The sequence below is a fragment of the Mustela nigripes genome, chromosome 15 (assembly GCF_022355385.1).
Source record: "Mustela nigripes isolate SB6536 chromosome 15, MUSNIG.SB6536, whole genome shotgun sequence".
Lineage (NCBI taxonomy): Eukaryota > Metazoa > Chordata > Mammalia > Carnivora > Mustelidae > Mustela > Mustela nigripes.
The window spans coordinates 85,048,124-85,068,729 of NC_081571.1; the positions used below are offsets into that span (position 1 = coordinate 85,048,124).

General features: G+C 46.2%; 1 protein-coding gene across 7 annotated transcripts; it reads left to right on the forward strand.

The window, feature by feature from the left end:
* Positions 1-200: 200 nt before the first annotated feature.
* Positions 201-20,119, forward strand: UPF3A (UPF3A regulator of nonsense mediated mRNA decay). Of its 7 annotated transcripts, none has more exons than XM_059377757.1 (10): positions 209-484; positions 1,034-1,140; positions 2,179-2,285; positions 6,278-6,376; positions 6,501-6,611; positions 9,789-9,844; positions 9,934-10,080; positions 14,790-14,938; positions 16,101-16,398; positions 18,985-20,119. In XM_059377757.1, exons 1-10 carry the CDS (start codon positions 278-280, stop codon positions 19,135-19,137), a joined length of 1,434 nt encoding a protein of 477 aa, XP_059233740.1. In that variant the 5' UTR covers positions 209-277; the 3' UTR covers positions 19,138-20,119. The 7 variants fall into 7 exon arrangements, 6 of the variants coding, with proteins under 6 accessions (XP_059233742.1, XP_059233743.1, XP_059233744.1 ...); XM_059377758.1 differs by having other exon boundaries at positions 211-484; positions 9,934-10,092; positions 16,101-16,213; positions 18,985-19,074; XM_059377756.1 differs by having other exon boundaries at positions 215-484; positions 9,934-10,092.
* The last annotated feature ends 487 nt before the right edge of the window (positions 20,120-20,606 follow it).

Sequence of the window (20,606 nt, forward strand, 5' to 3'; positions counted from 1 at the left end):
CACTGATTTCCCGCTGGCGGCTACTGGGCGAGGCCTTCCCGCACCGAGCCGCTCCCGGACCGTCCCGAGACCCGCGTGCCCGCGCCCCTCGCGGCGCTCTGGCTCCGCGCACTCCGGGTCCGCCGCACGCCCGAGGCTCTGGGGCGTTGGGGCGGGGGGTGGGGGGGTGGGAGGGTGGACGTGGAGCATCATGGGCCGGGGGGAGGGGCGGTGGCCCAGTTCTCGCGACGTTTCGGCTCCGGGTGGGAGGCAGCGTTGACTCCGCAGCGGGTGCAAGATGCGCTCAGAGAAGGAGGGGGTGGGAGGCTCCGGGGCGGCCGTTGCCGCGCGGGGCCCGAGCGGGAGGGAAAAGGTGTCTGCTGTGGAAGTCCAGTTCCGCCGGGAGTCGCCGCGGCGGGAACCAGAGGTGCCACCAGCCTCGTCCTTCGGCTGTGGGGGCGGTACAAGCAAGCCTCGCGAGGAGAAGAAGACAGTTCTGAGCAAGGTGGGGGGGCAAGGGGCGGGGCAGGCAAGCCTCGCGATAGGAGGAGGGTCTTCAACAGGGTGGGTCGAAGCAAAAACGGAGAGGTGCGTGCAAACCTCGCGAGAAGAGGTGATCTTGAGCGGGGTGGGGCGGGGCCAAGGGGAGGCGGGATCCTCTGCCGGCGGGAGGCGGAGCTAAGGGTGGTGTGTTCCGGAGGCGGGTGAGCGCGCAAACCTCGCGAGAAGAGGGACGGTCCTGCGCGAAGGCGCGGAGGACTCGGGGTAGCCGAGGGGGCGAGGCTGTGCCTGCGGCTTCAGCACCGCGGACAGCGGACCGACGCGGGCCTTCTCCCGCCCGGCCCGACGCGGCCTTTCCTGGCGTGCGGAGGAGGAGCGGCGCCCGGGGCCGGCGGGTCCGCGCGGTGGTCCGGCCCGGTCCCGCGCACCGTCGTCGCGGCTCCGGAGACAGGGGCTCTGTGAGGCGCAGCCCTGCCGGCCGGCCGTGGCCGCGGCGGCGCGCGGACCTGTGGGCCTCCCCGGCCGCCGAGCCCCGCGTGCGTCGTCTCCTCAGGTGGTGATCCGGCGGCTGCCTCCCGGCCTCACCAAGGAGCAGCTGGAGGCGCAGCTGCAGCCGCTGCCCGCGCACGACTACTTCGAGTTCTTCACGGCCGACCTGAGGTGAGACGCGCTGGAGGGAGACGCGCTGGAGGGAGACGCGGGGCGGCTGCGGGGCGGCTGCGGGGCGGCTGCGGGGCGCGGAAGCCGTGCCCGCGTCTGCCCGCCCGCGCCGGCCGGACCTGGGCTCGCTCGCTCGGTTCGCGCGGCAGAGCGTGCGGCTGCGGGGCGGGCGCCCGCGTCCCGGCTCGGACCCGCCGCCGCCGCCGCCGCCGCCCCGCACCTCCGGCTTCTCGGGCTGCCCGTCACGCCGGGGAGGAGGGGGCGCCGAGGACGCGCCGCCCGCCGCTTCTCTCCCGCGCGGAGCAGCCGACCTCGGGCTGGACGTCGCGCAGGGGCCGTCGGGGAGACGCGGCACGGGCGGGGAAGGCGGGTCTGCTGCGAAGGAGCCACGGGGGGACGTGCGGGGACCGAAGCTTGGGAAAACGTGCGGCCGAAGAGCAGGCGGTGGCCCCGCAGTGACGCGGGGCGCGGCCCCGGCCCCAGCGTTTACCTGGCTGCGCCCTCGGCACGTGCTTGTCTGAGCCTCCGTGTTCCCCTCCGTGGAATGGGCTGGAAGTTCCTGCCGACGAAGGAGGCGGGGTGTGAGGTCGGGGAGGCTTCGTTCGTGCGCCGCGCGCTTCGTGCGCCGCCGTGCAGGTCCCGCTCGAGCGCCGCTCGGGTGCGCGGCGTCGGCGGGGACTCCTAGGAGTGACCCGGCGCGGTGGTCCCCGGTCCGCATGTGTGCTGAGGGGTGACCTTGGAATGACCTTGCCTTTGGCTTTCAGCTGCTGCTTGGTAGGCAAGATACTGACCTTAAGCGTCTTTCCCAAGTCACTGAAAAGATCTCGGGTAATGTTTTCCTTATATTTTTGTGCGGGTTTTTGTGTGGGGTTTGCTTCGTTCTGTTTTGTTTTGTTGCTGAAGATGACGCGGATCCTGCTTGGCTGAGAGGTGTTCTGGGGCACCGGTCTCAGTTTGTTGCGTCTGTCAAAGAGACGGAGCAACATCGAGAAGTCTTACGCGTTGACTAACTGTTCTCACTGTTCTCTCTCATTTCAGTCTTTATCCTCATCTTTACTCAAGAGCATACATAAATTTTAGAGATCCTGATGACATCCTTCTTTTTAGAGATCGTTTCGATGGCTATATCTTCATCGACAGTAAAGGTTGGATCTTTGGCTTTCTAAACTCTTTACTATGATCTCCGAGTCCGTGAATTAAGTTTTGCTGGAAATGTTTGTGAGTTATAATAAGTTCTCAGAAACCGGTGTAAAATAAGCGCATAATGTCCATTGTATTGCTGTGGTTGTGTGCTTACGTTGAAACTCAAGATACATAAACCAAAGGACTCCCATCCGTTCCTTGTATCAGAGACAAGCCATATATATATATATTAAGATTTTCATATAAGTGAGTCTTCTGGGTACGTGAACTTCACTTTCTTATGTTCCAAAACCAAGTCACTTTACTCTTGTGCAACAGAAATTTTCTAAAGTTTATTATTCAGTTACATTCCTGTCTTTTGAAACAGAGTCATTTTGGGGCACCTGGTGGCTCAGTGAGTTAAGCATGTGATTCTTAAGTCATCAGCTTCTGCATTTAATGAGGAGGCTTCTTAAGATTCTCTCTCTCTGCCCCACCTCCCACACTAAAATAAGTAAATTATCTTTTCATTTAAGATTTTATGTATTTGATAGAGAAAGAGCACGAGCAAGGGAATTAGTAGGCAGAGGGAGAGCGAGAAGCAGGCTCCCCACTGAGCAGAGAGCCCCATGCAGGGCTCGATCCCAGGACCGACCTGTGGTGAAGGCAGAGGCTTAACCGACTGAGCAGTCCAGCACCCGTAAAATAAGTAAACTTACATCTTGAAAAAAATTTTAAAAATAAGAATGTTAAACAGAGTACTTCTCATAATTATACCATTACTGGACATGTAGGGGACTGTAATAACAAACTTAAGTTTCTGACTCCGTTGAACAGCATTGCCTGCTGAGACAGGGACATTTCCCTCTACTCTAAATGGTTCTGGTTCTCTGTGGTTTTTGGATCTTGCCTTTGTCTTCCTTCCCGTCAGACTGTCACCTGTTGTTGTCCGTTGTGACCAAGCCTCTACACCTGTAAGAGCGTATTCTCTGTATCTGCCTCACCAACCAAACTCCTCCCACTGCACCCAGCCCCACTGGTGATAAGTGTTTTCTTCCTCACTGAGAGCCAACAAAATACCCTTGAAGAGTGACTAGGCTGAGGCCAAGGGTAGTCTTTCCTGTAAGGAGAAGCAGATCTAATCTTGAACTAGTCAATGTTTGTGTTGAATCCTTCTTTATTCAAGTGCCTTTTTCCTTTATTTTTCAAAAAGTTATGGTAAAGATAACATAAATTTATCATCTTAGTTTTTTTTTTTTTTTTTAAGATTTCATTTATTTGAGAGAGAGCACACACGTGCGAAGGGAGAAGCAGAAGCGAGGGAGAGAGACAAGCAGACTCTGCGCCCGAGTGCAGAGGCCAGTGCCTCAATCCCACGATCCTGAGATCATGACCTGAGCCCAAACCAAGAGTCAGATGCTCTATGTGCTCAGCTGACGGAGCCACCCAGGCATTCCTCACAGTTCAGTCGTGTTAAGTACATTCACACTGTTGTGCAGCCCATCTCCAGAACTCTCTTCATCTTACAAAACTAAAACTCTGGACTCTTTTTAAATAATTCCCCACCTCTCCCCGACCCCTAGCCCTTGGCATTCTTCTTTCTTTCTTTCTTTCTTTTTTTTAAATGAATTTCCTAGTCTACATACCTCATATAAGTGGAATCAAATAGCATTTCTCTTCTTGTGACTGGCTTAGTTCATATCACATGGTGTCTTCTATGTTCACCCATACTGTAGCATGTCTCAGAATTTCCTTTTTAAGGCTGAATAATACTTTACTGTGGGTATATGCCACATGTTGTTTCTGTCAGTGGACACGTTGGTTGCTTCCAGCTCTTTGCTGTTAGGAATAGTGCTGCTGTGAACATGGTGTACAAGTATCTCTTTGAGACTCTGCTTTTAGGTTTTTTGGGCATAACCATAGTGGAATTGTTAGACCATATAGTAAGTATGTTTTTAATGTTTTGAGGAACTGCCATACTGTTTTCCTTAGAGGCTACTTCATTTTGTACCCTCACCGTCTGGGCATGAGGCCTCCAGTTTCTCCTCCCACTACTGCTGTTTGCTGTTTCTTCAATAGCAGACCTCATAATAAGTATGAGATAGCATGTCACTGGGATTTTGACTTGTGTTTTCTTAATGCTTAGTGGTTTTGAGTATCTTTGTGTGCTTTTTGGTCGTCTGTATGTCTTTGGAGGAAAGCCCATGTTTAAATTGAGTTGTTTCTTGTTAAGTTGTAGATTTTTTTTGTTTTTTGTTTTTTGGGTTTTTTTTGGTATATATTATAGATCGTAACCCCTCATCAGATGCATGATTTTTTTTCCCCACTCCATAGGTAGCCTTTATATTCTGTTGATTGTATTCTGTGACAGATGGTTTTAATGTGATGTGGTCCAGTTTTTCTGTTTTTACTTTAGTTGCCTGCACTTTTGATGTTACATCTAAGAAATCTTTGCCAAATTCAATGTCAAGCTTTTCCTCCATGTTTTCTTCCAAGGGTTTTATAGTTTTAGGTCTCATGTTTAGGTGTTTGACCCATTTTGAGTCAGCTTTTGTCTGTGGTATCTGGTAAGAGTCCAGCTTCATTCTTTTGCATGTGGATATCCAGTTTCTTGAGCAGTATTTTTTTTTTTTTTAACGATTCTATTTACTAGAGAGAGCATGCACATAATCGAGAGAGAGAGAGATAACATGAGCAATATGAAGGGCAGAGGGAGAAGCAGACTCCACAGCGAGCAGGGAGCCTGACACAAGGTTTGATCCCTAGACTCTGGGACCATGACCTGAGCAGAAGGCAGACACTTAACTGACTGAGCCACCCAGGTGCCCTCCAGCAGTATTTGTTAAAGAAGACTGTCCTTTCCCTATTGAATAGTCTTGGCACCCTCATGGAAAACCATTTGATCATGTATGTGAGGGTTTATTTCTGGGCTCTCTGTTCTAATCCATCAGTCTGTTTCTTCTTTTATGCCTGTACCATACTGTTTTGATTATCATAGCTTTGTAAGAAGTTTTGAAGTCAGGAAGTGTGTCAACTCCTACTTAGTAAATATCTATGTACTAGTCGTGTGGGTGCAGCAGGGGATCAGGCATTGTTCCTGTCTGTCCAAAGCCCTGCTCTCCTGCTGGTCCTTGACTTTCTTCTGAATAGTTAAGGTTAACACAAAATTATTGTCCAGATAAAAAAGAGTTGCAATATCATCGTCACCTGACCATTCCTGACAAGGATAAAGGATTCAGTACCGACATGGAAGTGTTCCATCAGTTAAGTAAATAGTGAATGTTTCTCGTTATGTTCCTGAACCCCACTCCCATGCACCCACACGTAATAACCAAATCAGTTTCTCTTGGCTTTTGTTCTGAACTTTTCTGTTTGAAGCAAACCTTGTCTGAGTATTGGGTGTCCCCTCTGAGGCCCCTCTTTTAGCCAAGTATCTCTTCTAAGCGTAATAATTCCCTTGAACTCCTATAACAGATTGATGATTTGAATTAACCTTTTAAAATTGAAAAAAAAAAATGTGACTAAGGAACCTAGTTAAAGGAATGCTATGATAAACTCTTCAGGAATGGAGAGAGGGTTTATTGACATTTTAAGGTATGCAGCTTGATGAATTTTGAATGCATTCAACTACTACTGCAACATGAGAAATCATTTTCTTTAATAAGTAAGTACTCGTCCTTTGTTCATATTTGGAGTTTGATATGCTAAGTTTGCAGGTACTTGAAAATAATAGTTTAAATGTAATGTTGTTATGGTCAGTCTTTAAAAAAGCTAGATCACGGGGCACCTGGGTGACTCGGTCAGGTAAGCATCTGACTCTTGGTTTTGGCTCTGGTCTCAGGGTCATGGGATTGAGCCCCATGTTGGGCTCTGCTGGGTATGGAGCCTGCTTAAAATTCTCTCTCCCTCTGCCTCCCCATCTCCCCACAAAAAAGAAAGAAAGCTAAATCATTATTTTCCAAAATGAATATAGCGGAATTTTAGAGTGGTTTTTGCAATTTGTTTTCTGTTAAAGGCCTAGAATATCCTGCGGTGGTAGAGTTTGCCCCATTCCAGAAGATAGCCAAAAAGAAAATAAAGAAAAAAGATGCCAAAACTGGAAGCATTGAAGACGGTGAGTCCCTTTACAAAGGCTGCATTATGAAACCGCCAGAGTAAATACACCTATCAAATAGAATTCCTCTCCCATATGTGGGAAGGAACATGTTTCTTTTCTTTTTTTCTTTTTTAATTTACAGATCCAGAATATAAGAAGTTTTTGGAAACTTACTGTGTGGAGGAAGAGAAACCTAATGCCAATCCTGAAACTCTCCTGGGAGACATAGAGGCAAAGACTAGAGAACTTATTGGTCTGTTTGCTCATTTCTTCTCTTTACTTGACTGAGCTATATATTTACTTCCTTTTCAGGATTATTTAAAAATTCACACTTGTGACAGGCTTAGCATGGATGTAGAGTGTTTTCCGGTTGTAAAAAATTATGGCAACCTGGAAAAATATTTCTGAGCATCTGTCCAGTCCACTAAGGGAGAGCACCAGAGGTTTTAGTTCCATTTATTTGTTCACAGTTATGATGCTCTCAGGTGAGGAGTGGAGAATGGAGTTTTATATTTTGTAGCAGCTGGTTTACTGCGTGTGTAGTGCAAAGGATCTTTTAATCGCTAAAGTTAATATTTATAAAAATCTGCTTAGCATGCATGTGACTATTTTTGGTCAGCACATGTTGAGTGGATACTGACTCAGCCTAGGTGTGCAGAGTGAGCATGAATGGGACACATGAGGCCTGTGCTGTCAGGTGTCTGCCCTGCTCATGGGGAAAACTGAAGTAAACACCTGCAGCAGTAATCAGGCTTTAAGCCAGGGCATGTCCGTGTGATCAGTGCCACAGTGTGATGAAACAGTCCTGGGAGGGAGAGCCCTCTGAGAGAAGCCCTGCTAAGACATGGAAGGAGAAGGGGCTAGAGACAGCTGGAAGCTGAGCTGCGGGCCTGTAGGAACAGGAACAGGGTCGGGGGCAGGTGGGGAAGAGATTTGGAGTTTGGGAGATAGCTGAGACTGCTAAGGGAGCCTGATTAGTTTTCCCGTGTCACTCCAGGCATCACTCCAGACACTCCATGCCTGAGGAAACACCAGGCTTTGGGGAGTGTGGGGAGACTTTGCTCCCGTCCAGGGAGGGCTTCTTACACTAGCTGGCAGAGCCTGCATATGCTCTGGCAGATTAGGTGTGGGAAGAAAGGAAACAGAAAGAATTCAGGCCTCCAGGAGCTTGACTTGAACGGATCAGTGGGTGGAGGCACCATTACTGGCAGGGCAGACTGGGGAGGGAGGAAACACTACTGGAAGTGAGTCAAGAGATCACTGTAGAACATGTTAAATTTAAGAAGAGCAAAAAAAAAAAAAAGCAGCTTAGAAATTATTTATAGTCCCCCCCCCCCCCCCCACCCCGCCACCCTGCACCTTGCTGTAAATTCTCTTGTACAGGATAACCACAGAAAAGGACCAGGGTCTTCCAGTTCTGGGCAGTTTTGAGATAGTCCTTGGTGGCCAGACACCCCCCACACTGGAGGGATATCCTCTCCCTTCCCCAGCCCCTTTCCCAGTGCCTGGTGCACAGTAGGTGCATTGTAGTGTTTTATGGGATAAGTAAGTGTTATTCACAATTAGTAGCCCAGAATGAGGCTGTGGAGCTTTGTTTCTGTGATCCTGTTTGCCCATCAAAGTTTGGATCTTAATCCGGCAATTCAAGGCAAATTGCCCTTTTCTTAAATTTTGGCCTTAGAATCCAGTAAGTGATCTAGTCAGAGCAATGAGGGTTGGAAATACTAACTTCCATAATTGAAATTCCATAATTTCCTTTTATTAATTTAATAAATGGAAATATTAGTTCCCTCTGAAGCTGCAGGTTAATGCAGTGGCATAGCAGGGTCTGTAGAGCAGACAGACCTGGGCTCAGCTTCCTGCCCTGAGACTTAGCATCCCCGTGTCCTCCTAGGTCATCGTGACAGTGCCCAGGATGCAGCAGCTGTCTGTAAGTGGTAACAGTTAGGTTGTTAGTTAAATTAGCATTGTATTACATGGCCAGGCACCTTCTCTTTAACAAATGATACATTTTTATGGTTTGTAAAGCACTTTCTAATACAGGGTCTCATTTACCCTTTTCCTATTCATCCTTTGGGGTAACAAGGCAGGTAGTTCATTGGCGAAGGGAGTAGATGGTGGTGTCTTGTCAGCTCCTCCAGTCACCCGGCGAGGTCTTGTTCCTGCTCTTTGCCGACAAGTCCCAAACTCCCATGGTGCAGAGCAAGAGTCCTCCCTAATTTGAGGCAACTGCCTGTTCCAGAGGGCATAAGCTGTGCTCATCCTGAACCAGAGTTCTTGATTAGCATAGGAGACGTCCAGGGAGGTAATGGGCTCTTCTTGGCCTCTGCACCTGTGATGAAATGTGGACATTTACACAGCCCTAAATCTGGGGCAGAGCTTTCCTGGCAGAAGCCATATGACACATTATATCAAGGTGTTTAGGAGTCCTTAATTCCGAGTTAAGAATCCCTGCCCAGGGCTCTTTTATAGAATTCCTGATTAATTCCTGATCCTCAGAATTCGAGAAATGCCATGGCCAGTCTTCAAGTGCATCCAGGGATTCTTCTTTCCCTCATTTAATCTAAGGTCTTGAAAGAGCTGTGGAAGAGACCTACACCATCTTCCACCTTCCCACCTGCATTGTGAGCCACTGCCATGGAGAATACATGTTTCTCAAAACCACTCTCCCCAAGAGACTGCCTTGAGGCCCACCATATTTGGTATTTGGGCACCAAATTCCAGGGCAGATCAGAAACATCCGGGGCATGAAAGCTGAGCATTGAGTTTGAGTTTACAGAGAGATTATTCCTGGGTGGTTAGTGTTGCTTAGATGAAGTACCCTGTGGGGTCACTGTCTAAACTTTTACATCTGGTTATTTTGGTTTGTGGAGTGTATACAAGAGATGACAAGAATCTACATTGTTTAACATCATTGTCTGGAAAGCAGAAAAGGAAGAAATTTCCAGAATATGTGTTGAATCAAAGTGAATCTATAACCAGGTTATGTAATGTTTTAAAATATCCGCAAAAATGGGAAGATGCTCATAGTGTTTGGGAAGTCTAATGTGTGGTACTCATTCTTCTTTTTTGCTTTTATAGCATCTTTGTAAGTAATATGGAGACTCCCTTGAGAATCAGGAATTCGTTGCCTACTATTTGTAGAGTTGTCAGTCCCTCCAAATGACTTGACTTTATAGTGATGAAGTAGGAACTCCCCCCAATACAATGTATGCTCATCTAAATTTTATTTATTGGTTTATAAGATTATATTTTTAAGTAGTCTCTGCACCCAACATGGGGCTTGAATTTACCACCTCGAGATCAAGAGTCGCATGCTCTTCCGAAATAGCCAGGCTGACTAAAGATTAAATTGGAAACAAGTATTTAAGATGAAGAAAAGAAATCTTATTTTAAAGTTCAATACTATATTATAATTTTTGTGTTTTAGCTAGAAGAACCACACCTCTTTTGGAATATATTAGAAATAGAAAATTAGAGAAGCAGGTAGGTCCACCCTTCACCTGATGAGGACCCTTCCTGTCCCTGCCGTGTCCCCAGAGATAATCGATACACACGCTTTTCCACATCTCTAGAGGATTCGGGAAGAGAAGCGAGAAGAGCGAAGGAGAAGGGAGCTGGAGAAGAAGCGTTTACGGGAAGAGGAAAAGAGAAAGAAGCGAGAAGAGGAGAGGTGTAGGAGGAAAGAGGCAGACAGACAGAGGAGAGCTGCTGAGAGAGAAGTAAGGATTAAGGTAATTTTGAGGAAACCGCTCGTTTCTTTTTTCCAAAGCTAGTTCTGCTACAGTTGTGCTTTTCAGGTATTTAGCTCTTCCAACTTGTATGGACATTTTCAGTTAGCCTCCGTTTGCTATTATGGTTCCATTTCTCTGCAGTACAGCAGTGGTTCTCAACTGTATTCCCTGAGCCCTGGGGGTTCCTTGGACATACTGTTGGGGAGGAGGCCCGGCCTCTTGGGTGTGATGGCAGCACTTCATCCAAAGGAACCCCACACTTACTTGTCACAGATTGGGCTTCTGCTTACATTTTCTTTTAGAGAAAAGACTCCCTGCCTAAAATGCACACATTTGGAAACTGCTGGCTCAGTGTATACTGGCCTTTCTACGTGAAGGTTCACTCTTGGGATTGGGTTTTACCTTTTTTTTTTTTTTTTACAGTACCAGCTGTGGTTTCTCTTGCCCAATTTCTCCTTTGACTAATGTGTTCATTTAGAAGGGTGGTTTAGTGCACAGAAGTAGTTCTTCCCCATATAAAATAGGGTGCTCCAGTGTGAGTCCCCCCTCCTTGTTAGTATCTGCTCAGGTGACCTTAACAAACCTAGATTTCAACCTAATACGTATTTTCCTTCATTTCAAGAAGGCTTTGAAGTACTTTTAGGGGTTTATTACAATTGTATCTTAGAAAGAAAATAACAGATCAGGACTTGAGGGAAGATAGAGTAGAAAGGGAGAGGATGGGGAAGAGGCCAGAGTCGGCATAACTGGGCCACAGTTTAGTTTCTTTTTTATGTATGTATATTTTACTCAGTTAACATATAGTGTATTGTGTTTCAGAGGTCGAGGTCGGGGATTCATTCGTCTTAAATTACACCCAGTGCTCGGTGCATCCGGTGCCCTCCTCACTGCCCATCCCCCGTTAGCCCTCCCCACCCCTCCCCTCCAGCGGCCCTCAGTGTGTTTCCTATGATATTCTCTTATGGTTTGTCTGCCTCTCGGATTTCATCTTGTTTTATTTTTTCCTCTCTTCCCCGTGATCTTGTTTTATTTCTTAAATTCCTCATATGAGTGATACTATGTAATCATATGATCATTGTCTTTCTCTGATTCACTTATTTCATTCAGCATAATACCCTCCAGTTCCATCCACATTGTTGTAGATGGCAAAAATCTCATTCTTTTTGATGGCTGCATAGTATTCCATTGGAGATAGATATTTTCATGCATATATATATGTATATATAAACATGTATTCATGTATACATATATTGAATGTATGTATGGATATATATGAATATATAAATATACATATATTAATGTATATATACATGTATATATAACATACATGTGTATATAAACATGTATACATGTATATTGAATGTATATATGAATATATATGATTATATAAATGTGTGCATATATTCATATAATGTATACGTGTATATAAACATGTATACTTGTATACATGTGTACATACATACATACGTGTATATATATTTGTTTTACATCTTTATCCATCATAGATTAGTTTCTGATGTGCTTGATGGGAAACAGTTTCATTATCTGTGAGGAACAACATGCCATTTCTTCAAGCTTTTTTCTAGGCCTTTGCTTCTAAATCAGTTTCTCCTGGTCACATGGGGCTCACTAGCTGGAGGGATGTCTGATATACAAATCATTTTGAGAATTAAAATTTTTTTAACCTGAAAAATAAAATCCGTGAAGAAATGCTGAAAGAGTTTGTGTTAATATCATAAAAATGACAGCTGCAGAGAGAGAGCTTCATGGCTATTTTTAACAATAAAGAAAACTATTATATAAGCAACCCAGCTGTTTTTATTTTCCTCTGAGGACTCTAAAACTAAGTAATGAGCTTAAGTTGAAGTAGGAAGTTAGTTTACCAAAGTTACAAAAAAAATTCCTGAATATACACATCGTATAGGAAATAGATTACATTATTAACAAAGTTGTGTGATTTTTTTTTTTAAGATTTTATTTATTTATTTGACAGAGAGAGAGATCACAAGTAGGCACAGGCAGGCAGAGAGAGAGGAGGAAGCAGGCTCCCCGCTGAGCAGAGAGCCCGACGCGGGACTCGATCCCAGGACCCTGAGACCATGACCTGAGCCGAAGGCAGCGGCTTAACCCACTGAGCCACCCAGGCGCCCCTTGTGTGATCTTTTTCACAAAACTTATGAAAAACAGATGTGGGCTGGGTGGACGCACAGAAAACAGGGCATCTGCTTCCACCTCCTCCGGTGCCTGGCTCCGCCCCCTCCCTCTTACCTCCTTCCCCCACTTTCCCCTCCCTCCCTGTCTCCTCCTCCCTTTGCCAGTCTGATTTCACGCTAGGCTTCTGCTTGCTTCCTTCCACCGGGAGCTTTCTCCCAACACTTAAGTGTTCTTTTTTTTTTTTTTTTAATATTTTATTTATTTGGTAGAGAGAGCGATCACAAGTAGGCAGAGGGGCAGGCAGAGAGAGAGAGAGGAGGAAGCAGACTCCCTGCTGAGCAGAGAGTCCGATGCGGGGCTCGATCCCAAGACCCTGAGATCATGACCTGAGCTGAAGGCAGAGGCTTAACCCACTGAGCCCCCCAGGCGCCCCAACACTTAAGTGTTCTTAAAAGTGTTTCCTCATCCTGTCTCCATAGAGAGACCTCCCTGAACCCCTTGAGAAGCCATCACTCCTCACCCTACATCTCTCTGTCCTTTTTTTCTTTTTGGTAGATGTTTGTAGCATGACACCTAAGAATATCTGGTTCACTTTTTTTCTATTTTGTTACTGCATACTCCCCTCCCCCCATGGCGACCACTGACTCAGCTAGAACGTCCTGTGAGTTCCTTCATGGTGGGCACTTGTCTCTTATTCACAACTATATTCCTAGTACCCGACATAGTCTTTTTCCCCCGTTCCTGGCACATAGCTCTTAAAATCCTTGCCATCTCTGGAGTGTCTTCCATATGCCAGTGAGATGACAGGTGGCTGAGGCCATGGGTACCTTCAGATGTCTGAAGTGGGGACAGGTTTGTGTAACCCGACATTAATTCCAGCTAGCTAGTGTCAAACTGAATAGAATTATAGGACGCCCAAGTCTGTGTTGGAGGGCTGGAGAAATGGTGTTGGAAAGGACACCACACATTTGGTTTCAGAGGTGTTGGAGGTAAAAACGATTCACAGGTGCACAAAATTATTTGTTGGATGGATGGGTGGAAACAAACTATTACACTTCCCTGTGGTTTACTTTTATTACCAGCATATGTTACCTTTTTAATTAAAAAGTATGTCGGAGCACCTGGGTAGCTCAGTTGTTAAGCGTCTGTCTTCAGCTCAAGTCATGATCCCAGGGTCTTGGGATTGAGCCCCACATCGGGCTCCCTGTTCTGTGGGGAGCCTGCTTCTCCCTCTCCCACTCCCTCTTCTGTGTTCCCTCTCTCACTGTGTTTCTCTCTGTCAAATAAATAAATAAAATCTTTAAAAATATATATATGTCAATAGGGGTGCCTGAGTGGGTCATTCGGTTTAGTGTCTGCCTTTGGCTGCGGTCATGATCCCAGGGCCCTGGGATCTAGCTGCAAGTAGGGGCTCCCTGCTCAGCGGGGAGTCTGCGTCTCCTTCTGCCTGCCACTCCCTCTCCATGTGTGTGCCCTATTGGATAAATAAATAAAACCTTAAAACATAAATATCAATAGATATCTGAAAGGAGATGTTTAAATTCACAGACCCCACAGGCAGAAGAAGAGCATGTACATTAGCATAGTGCACATCTGTGATGAGAAACAAATTTCCATATTTGGTCTTCCCTTTTCTGTTTCATTCTTTTTTTTTTTTTAAGATTTTATTTATTTGACAGACAGAGATCACAAGTAGGCAGAGAGGCAGGCAGAGAGAGAGAGAGAGAAGGAAGCAGGCTCCCTGCTGAGCAGAGAGCCCGATGCGGGGTCGATCCCAGGACCCTGAGATCATGACCTGAGCCGAAGGCAGCGGCTTAACCCACTGAGCCACCCAGGCGCCCTTAAATGAACTCATATAGTTGAAATTTATCTGTGTGTAATTTTGTTATAGTACAATTTAAAATATGCTCATTTTTATAAGTTAGAAAAAAATGTTCAGAAGTATGCCTTCTACTTTTGTTTTATAAACTGACTTACCTGTGGCACTTGAATTTCAAAGAGTAAAGAAGGCCCAGATTCAAAGACAACAACCTGCTCAGGCTGATTAAAGTAAGAATAAGACGTGTTTTCAAAAAGGTTATTCTAAAAGTCATCGGTATAGAAGCAACATTTTAGACAATATATTTTTACATATTACAAAAGCAGCACTTGTTCACTTTAGAAAAAACTAGAACTTGGTGACAAAAGGAAAGATCATTGCAGTTCCACCACCACCTAAAAATCATCACTATTAACACAGTGTTGCCAGCATTGGATGTTTCTCTGTGTGTATAAACATAGAGACCAGGACATTCATTTGTTAATAAGAGCATCTTCTCATCACATTAGCTGTCCTAAATTGTTCTTCATAACTATAGTATTTCATTGACTGAATGTTCCCCTCAGTATTTAACCAAAAACCTGGTTGCTGCACCTTTAGCTTACATTTTTTTGCTATCCAGACATTTGCACTCAATGTTGTTTTCTATTTTTAATTATTATTAAACATCCTCATTTATAAAATACTCCAAAAGTGACATTCTCCTGACATTATAATTTCTTAGCTTCTTAAGAAACCAGAAAAGGGGGAGGAACCAACTGAAAAGCCAAAAGAAAGAGCAGAGGAAGTGGATATCGGAGATGGAAAATGGGAGCCCTGTGCTGTCCTGAAGCCCACGCCCTTTGGGAGCTTGGTGGAGGAGCCCAGGGAAACGTAAGCCCACGCTTCTGTTGCTTTGACCACGTGAAGGATCACAGACTGTCCTGTCTTGGCACAAGTGCTTGTATTTCATACTGCTTATGGAATTCAGGGGTTTTACCACGATACGCTCCTCCACACCTTTATTTCTCCGTGATCATACTAGGAGCTTAGTTCCTTTTATCTGCAGCTTCAAGTCTTCGAAGCAGGGACACAGCCTTCTCCTGGTTCCTTAGCTGTGCCTGCCCCGGCCTCTTCCTTTGGGTTCCCGTTACCACCCTTTAGGTCTTGAGGATCTCCTTCGCACTCTCTTGTCCAGGTGCCGGGATTCTGAATCTTACTGTCTTTCTTCCACACAGACTTGTGATTAAAAAAAAGAAAAAAGTTTCCTTCTTTTTGGGGGTTCTGGTTTATTGGTTTGTTTGTAAAATTAATTCATACATGATCATGAAATCTGTGATCTGTTAGCACTGTGGTTTCTGCTGGAGGTGTTTGTATCATTGCGTATGATACTGTAGCAGTGCCTTTTGTCATGTTTCTGGCATGAATTTACATTTGCTTATGGATCTGTTTCTCCCCACCAATCCTGCTGCTTTTGTTTTGAGGGGAAGCCACAGATAGCATGTGAGGATTTTTACCTGTGGGTTGTGAAGGGAAAGACTTTAAGAACCAAAGGAGCTAAGCAGCCACTTATTTATATTTTGTGCATTTACCAGTGTAATTTTATATGTATAAAAAGGAGTAAATTTCAGTTAATTTGAGTTACACCTGAAGCAGAAACCAAGCCATCAGTATCAGCTCTGTGTCTTGATGGACGTGGACTTGGGCCACTAGGAAAGTCACTTGAGCCGTTTGGTCTCCTGGACTTTATCTGTAAAGGGGGGAGTTATATTTACTTTGGGGGTTTACTGAGAATTAGAAAACTAAGTACATATGCCTGTTAGGTATGTCGTTTAGGGTTAACAGTAGATACTGTGGTTACTATTATTGATTCATCTTTCAACAATTTTTTCTTGAATGCCTGTGCTGTGCCCATTACGCGCATGCCTGTGATGCGCTGACAAGCAGACTTCGGTATTCCCTGCCTCTTTGGTAACTTGTAGTCTGGATGGGAAGATAGGTACTCGACAAGCAGTATACCTAACGAAGGTTACTGAGAATTTGTATTGAATCACAGGTCACAGAATGACAGTGATAAAGAGCAAAGGGAGATGGAGAGAAGATTTCGAGAAAAAGAGCCTGAAACACAAAGATGCCACGTGGACGACAGCAGAAAGCACAGAGCTCCCTGTGAGTTAGACAAGTTTTCAAGGAGAAACGAAGAAGAGCCAAAATGGGGGAAAGGAGTCCCCCCAGACACAGGGAAGAAGGGGAACCAGGACAGTGGCGTCCCTGTGGAGGCAGCAGAGTGGCCCGGGAGAGAGCACAGGAGTGAAGGCGGCCCAGCACCCAAAGCAGAGCGCCTGGGAAACAAGGTTCTTTTGTTCGTTCATTCATCAGCCTTAAAAGTATAAACTGCACATCTGTAGGCTTACACCTGCTTTGCCAAACAGAAGTTCCTCTGTTTAGCCGAAACAGAGAAATCTACATTAGGAGTCTTGAGATTTCGGATCACACACTCTTAGACAGTGGAAAGTCTGCCCCTACTGGGTTCTGCACTCTCAGGGAGTGCATTGCCCAGGGGCTTGCATTTCATGACACTCTGGAGCTTTCTCTTACGCTACTAGTAACAAACTGGTTATCAGGAGACCGTCAGTGGCTCATAAATATGCGTCAGATACGTGTAGGTGGTGAAGGGTTGGAATTGTCCACTTAGTCCACCAAATGGCTTTCTTTCCCCTCAAGAGTTTGAGGTTAATTTTTATTCAGATCACATTGTTGCAGAGAAGCACTACTAATGGAGTCCCCTCCCTTTAGGGCCAGGCCCCATGATGCGACCAGTCCCCCACCACCCAATCGCATGATGATCGAGGGCTCCGAGGCTCTCCGGGCTGGTGTCCACACCCTCCTGCCACCCCATCCCTGACCGCAACAAGCACGCTGTCCTCTGTCTGCATGATTTTGTCATTTCAGTGGTGCTTTAGAAGTGGAAGCACACAATGTGTGACCTGAAATTGGCTTTCTCACTCAGCAGAATTCCCTTCAGATCCACCCAAGGTGTTGCTGGTGTCAGTAATTTTTTTTTTTTTTTTTTTTTAAATCTTTTTTTTTTTTTTAAAGATTTTATTTATTTATTTGACAGAGAGAAATCACAAGTAGATGGAGAGGCAGGCAGAGAGAGAGAGGGAGGGAAGCAGGCTCCCCGCCGAGCAGAGAGCCCGATGCGGGACTCGATCCCAGGACCCTGAGATCATGACCTGAGCCGAAGGCAGCGGCTCAACCCACTGAGCCACCCAGGCGCCCAGTAATGTGGTTTTTTAAAAAGTATATTTGATAAAGACAGTGAGAGAGGAAACACAGGGGGGATGTGCAGGGGGAGTGGGAGAGGGAGAGGCAGGCCTCCTGCAGAGCAGGGAGCCTGACGCAGGGCTCGATCCCAGTTCCCTGGGATCATGACCTGAGCTGAAGGCAGATGCCCAACAACTGAGCCCCCTGGCACCCTGAGGGGAGCCGTCTGCAGCCTTGACTAACCACATCTGTATCACTCAGAGGTTTCTGTAGTTACCTGAAGTGCAGGAACAGCAGGTCTAGCCGTGGGTCTTTTGGGTAGAAGTTGTTTTTGAACACTGTGGCTCAGCTGCCTTCTGATGCGGCAGTGAGTGGTCTGTACTTGCATATCTTTAGGTGCTGGGCCTCCTCTCAATTAACTGTGAGGCTCTGGAGGTAATAAGGTGCCTTGTGCATAATGGCACCTTTTGCATGAGGCCTGGCTGGTCTCCGTCTGTGCAACCAGTGTTGTCCTGGTGAAAAGCAGGACTGTGTGTGTTGGCCACAGGCAGGAGATAGCATGGGACCCCTGTACCCCTGTGTGCACAGGGATTCAGACCCGCTGCCCCCGCCCAGACCTCTCCCACTCTCTTCACCGGCCAGGCTTCCACTAAGGGCAAAGGGCATGCCGGTAAATGCCCTGGTGGTGACTGGGGGGCCTGCGGGTGGGTAGAGGTGAGTTGGTGAGCGACATCTTGTGGGATGTGTCTGGGCCCCCAGGTGGCCAAGGGAAGGGGTGCAGGTGCAGGAGGCTCCCCTGAGCCAGGGGTTGGTTGGTCCCCCTCTCCTACAGGACAGAGCTGGCTGGCTTCCCGCTGGTGCTCCTGGTCCTTGACCTTCACTGTCCCTTGGTCCTTCGCTGGCCTCACCCTCCTGGTGTCCTGAAACAGTTTAGTAGTATTTTACGCACTTTATTCTCTTTCAAAGATTTTATTGATTTATTTGACAGAGACACAGCAGGAGAGGGAACACAAGCAGGGGGTGTAGGGAGCACGGAGCCCAACATGGGACTCGATCCCGGGACCCTGGATCATGACCCGAGCTGAAGGCAGACGCTCAGTGACTGAGCCACACAGACGTCCCTTTTACACACTTCATTCAAGCATTGTTGTGTTCCTCTACCTCAGAGTTCAGTCAGGTGGAGACAGTTCCGGAATAAGCCACATGGAAAGTGCTCTTTATAGATGTTATTAATTCGGTTCATGGCCCTAAAAAGCCACCTCTGGCCATGCCTTGCTTTGTCTCAGGCTGAGTGTTTACCCTGCCTGATGAGTTGGAGGGGCTGAGACGTGTGTGCACACCTTCACCTCTCCACCCGGGAGGGGAACACCAGGACTCCACTGGCTCTGGGGATGTTCTGGGTTTGAGCGTGACATTTTCCCAGATACTAACTTTACCTTCTTTCAGGTTATTTTAAATATTTACTGTCTTCCTTTTCATGGCTTTTTTTTTTTTTTTTTTCACTTCAAAATGCCTGGTGTCTGAGATAGTGATGTGAAAAAGGCAGATTTTTAGCTGCAAGATGATTTGCTTTAGCTAATTAGGATCATCAGATCCTGGAAGTAGAGGCATTTTGCTCCCTCCTATATTCAGCCTTTGGAAGGGTAACTGCCCCCCCGCCTTTGTCCTGGCAGGACCGGCCAGCCTTGCAGCTGTACCAGCCAGGAGCTCGCATCCGAGCACGAGAAACTGGTGGGGGAGTCTCCATGGAGGGCCATGATGGGAGCAGGGGCGAGGCTGAAGATTCGGCGTGGGCTGGTTCCCAGAAGAGTGAAGAGGCAGGGTGAGTCAGCGCGCACGCTTGCTCGGAAGCTCCCATTCAGCGTTTTATGGGTTAGAAAGGGCATCCAGAAGTGTATCAATTAGCCTCGAGTAAAACTCGCAAGGTATACTTACTCCTTATAAAGAAATCAGAAACTAGAAATATAAATGTGGTATAGAAACATCTAGAAACCATTCTTAAGAAAGAAGCAATCTGTTAAAAAATTGAAAGTTGAGTTGTCATAGATCTTACCGTTTTTAGTTTAAACTAGTATATACTGTTTAGCCAAAACAGAACAGATAATCTGTTTTGAAAAGTAGAAAGTATGATTAAAACAGGGAAGAAAATTAGTATTGTACCAGTGTGAACTCTGAAGCACTTGAAACATGTTGTGGGAATGACCTGTTCTTTGAGTTCTACACAGTTGTAAGTGATCTGTTGGGATCTGGATCTTGTGTGTGTGCGCATCACTGTAGTTTAAAAAAGGGGAGGGAGCCGCGCTCATGCCATTGTAAGCTGGTGATCCAGACACCTGTGCCCCGTGCCGGGAGCATTCTCTGGCGTCTGCGTGCTGTAGCCCCTAGGACAGGAGCGTTGCCACCATGTGAACCACAGCTTGAAGTATTGCCCCTTCAACAGTTTGGCCACTGACTTTTTTCACAGTCTCCTGATGGGTGTGCAGCCCGTGGTGTATAACCGCTGTTACGTAAGGGCTGCTGAGGTAACATAAGGGCATTATTTGGGGACAGGAATAACTTAGGTACAGCATCTGGGGTTTTCCTTTTTGCAGTCTGAGGCCGTTTTATTTTTGAAAGGACTTAATGGAGCTTTCTGCAATTATGTGTTCACAGTATTTTTTAATGTTTATGAAATTTTTAAACATTAATGTATTTTGGTACTATGCTTTGGACCACATATGAAATAATTTTAGTTGCTATGGATTTGAATTCCAGTTATAGTACTTTTCCTACATTGAATTTTACATAATAAAATATTGCTTTTCAAAATGTAGCTTTAATTACCTGAGTACTTTGTTGATTATTCCTAACTAAATATGAAATGCTTATCAAAAAACTGAGAATTTGGGGCACCTGATGGCTCAGGTCATGAACTTTGGGTCCTGCCGTCAACCTCCGTGTCAGGCTCCCTGGTCGGTGGAGAGGCTGTTTCTCTCCCTGCCTCCACCCTGCTTGTGTTTTCTCTTCCTATCCCTGTTTCTCTCTCTCAAATAAGTAAATTAAATCTTAAAAAATAAGTAAATAAATAAAATAAAAACAACCTGAGACTTACTCATTTATTGTTAAAGACATTTGGCTTTTGGACATATACTCTGTCCCATGGCATTGCTGTGCTCTTGCTCTTGACTCTGGGACTCCCAAGAATTTGGTGGGGGAGGGGTGAGAAGGACTTGCTGTGATGTAGTGACATCCATGTGACCCAGCACAGCCAGCACCAATGGAAAAGAGAGAGGTAGTAACTATTTTAGACTTTGCA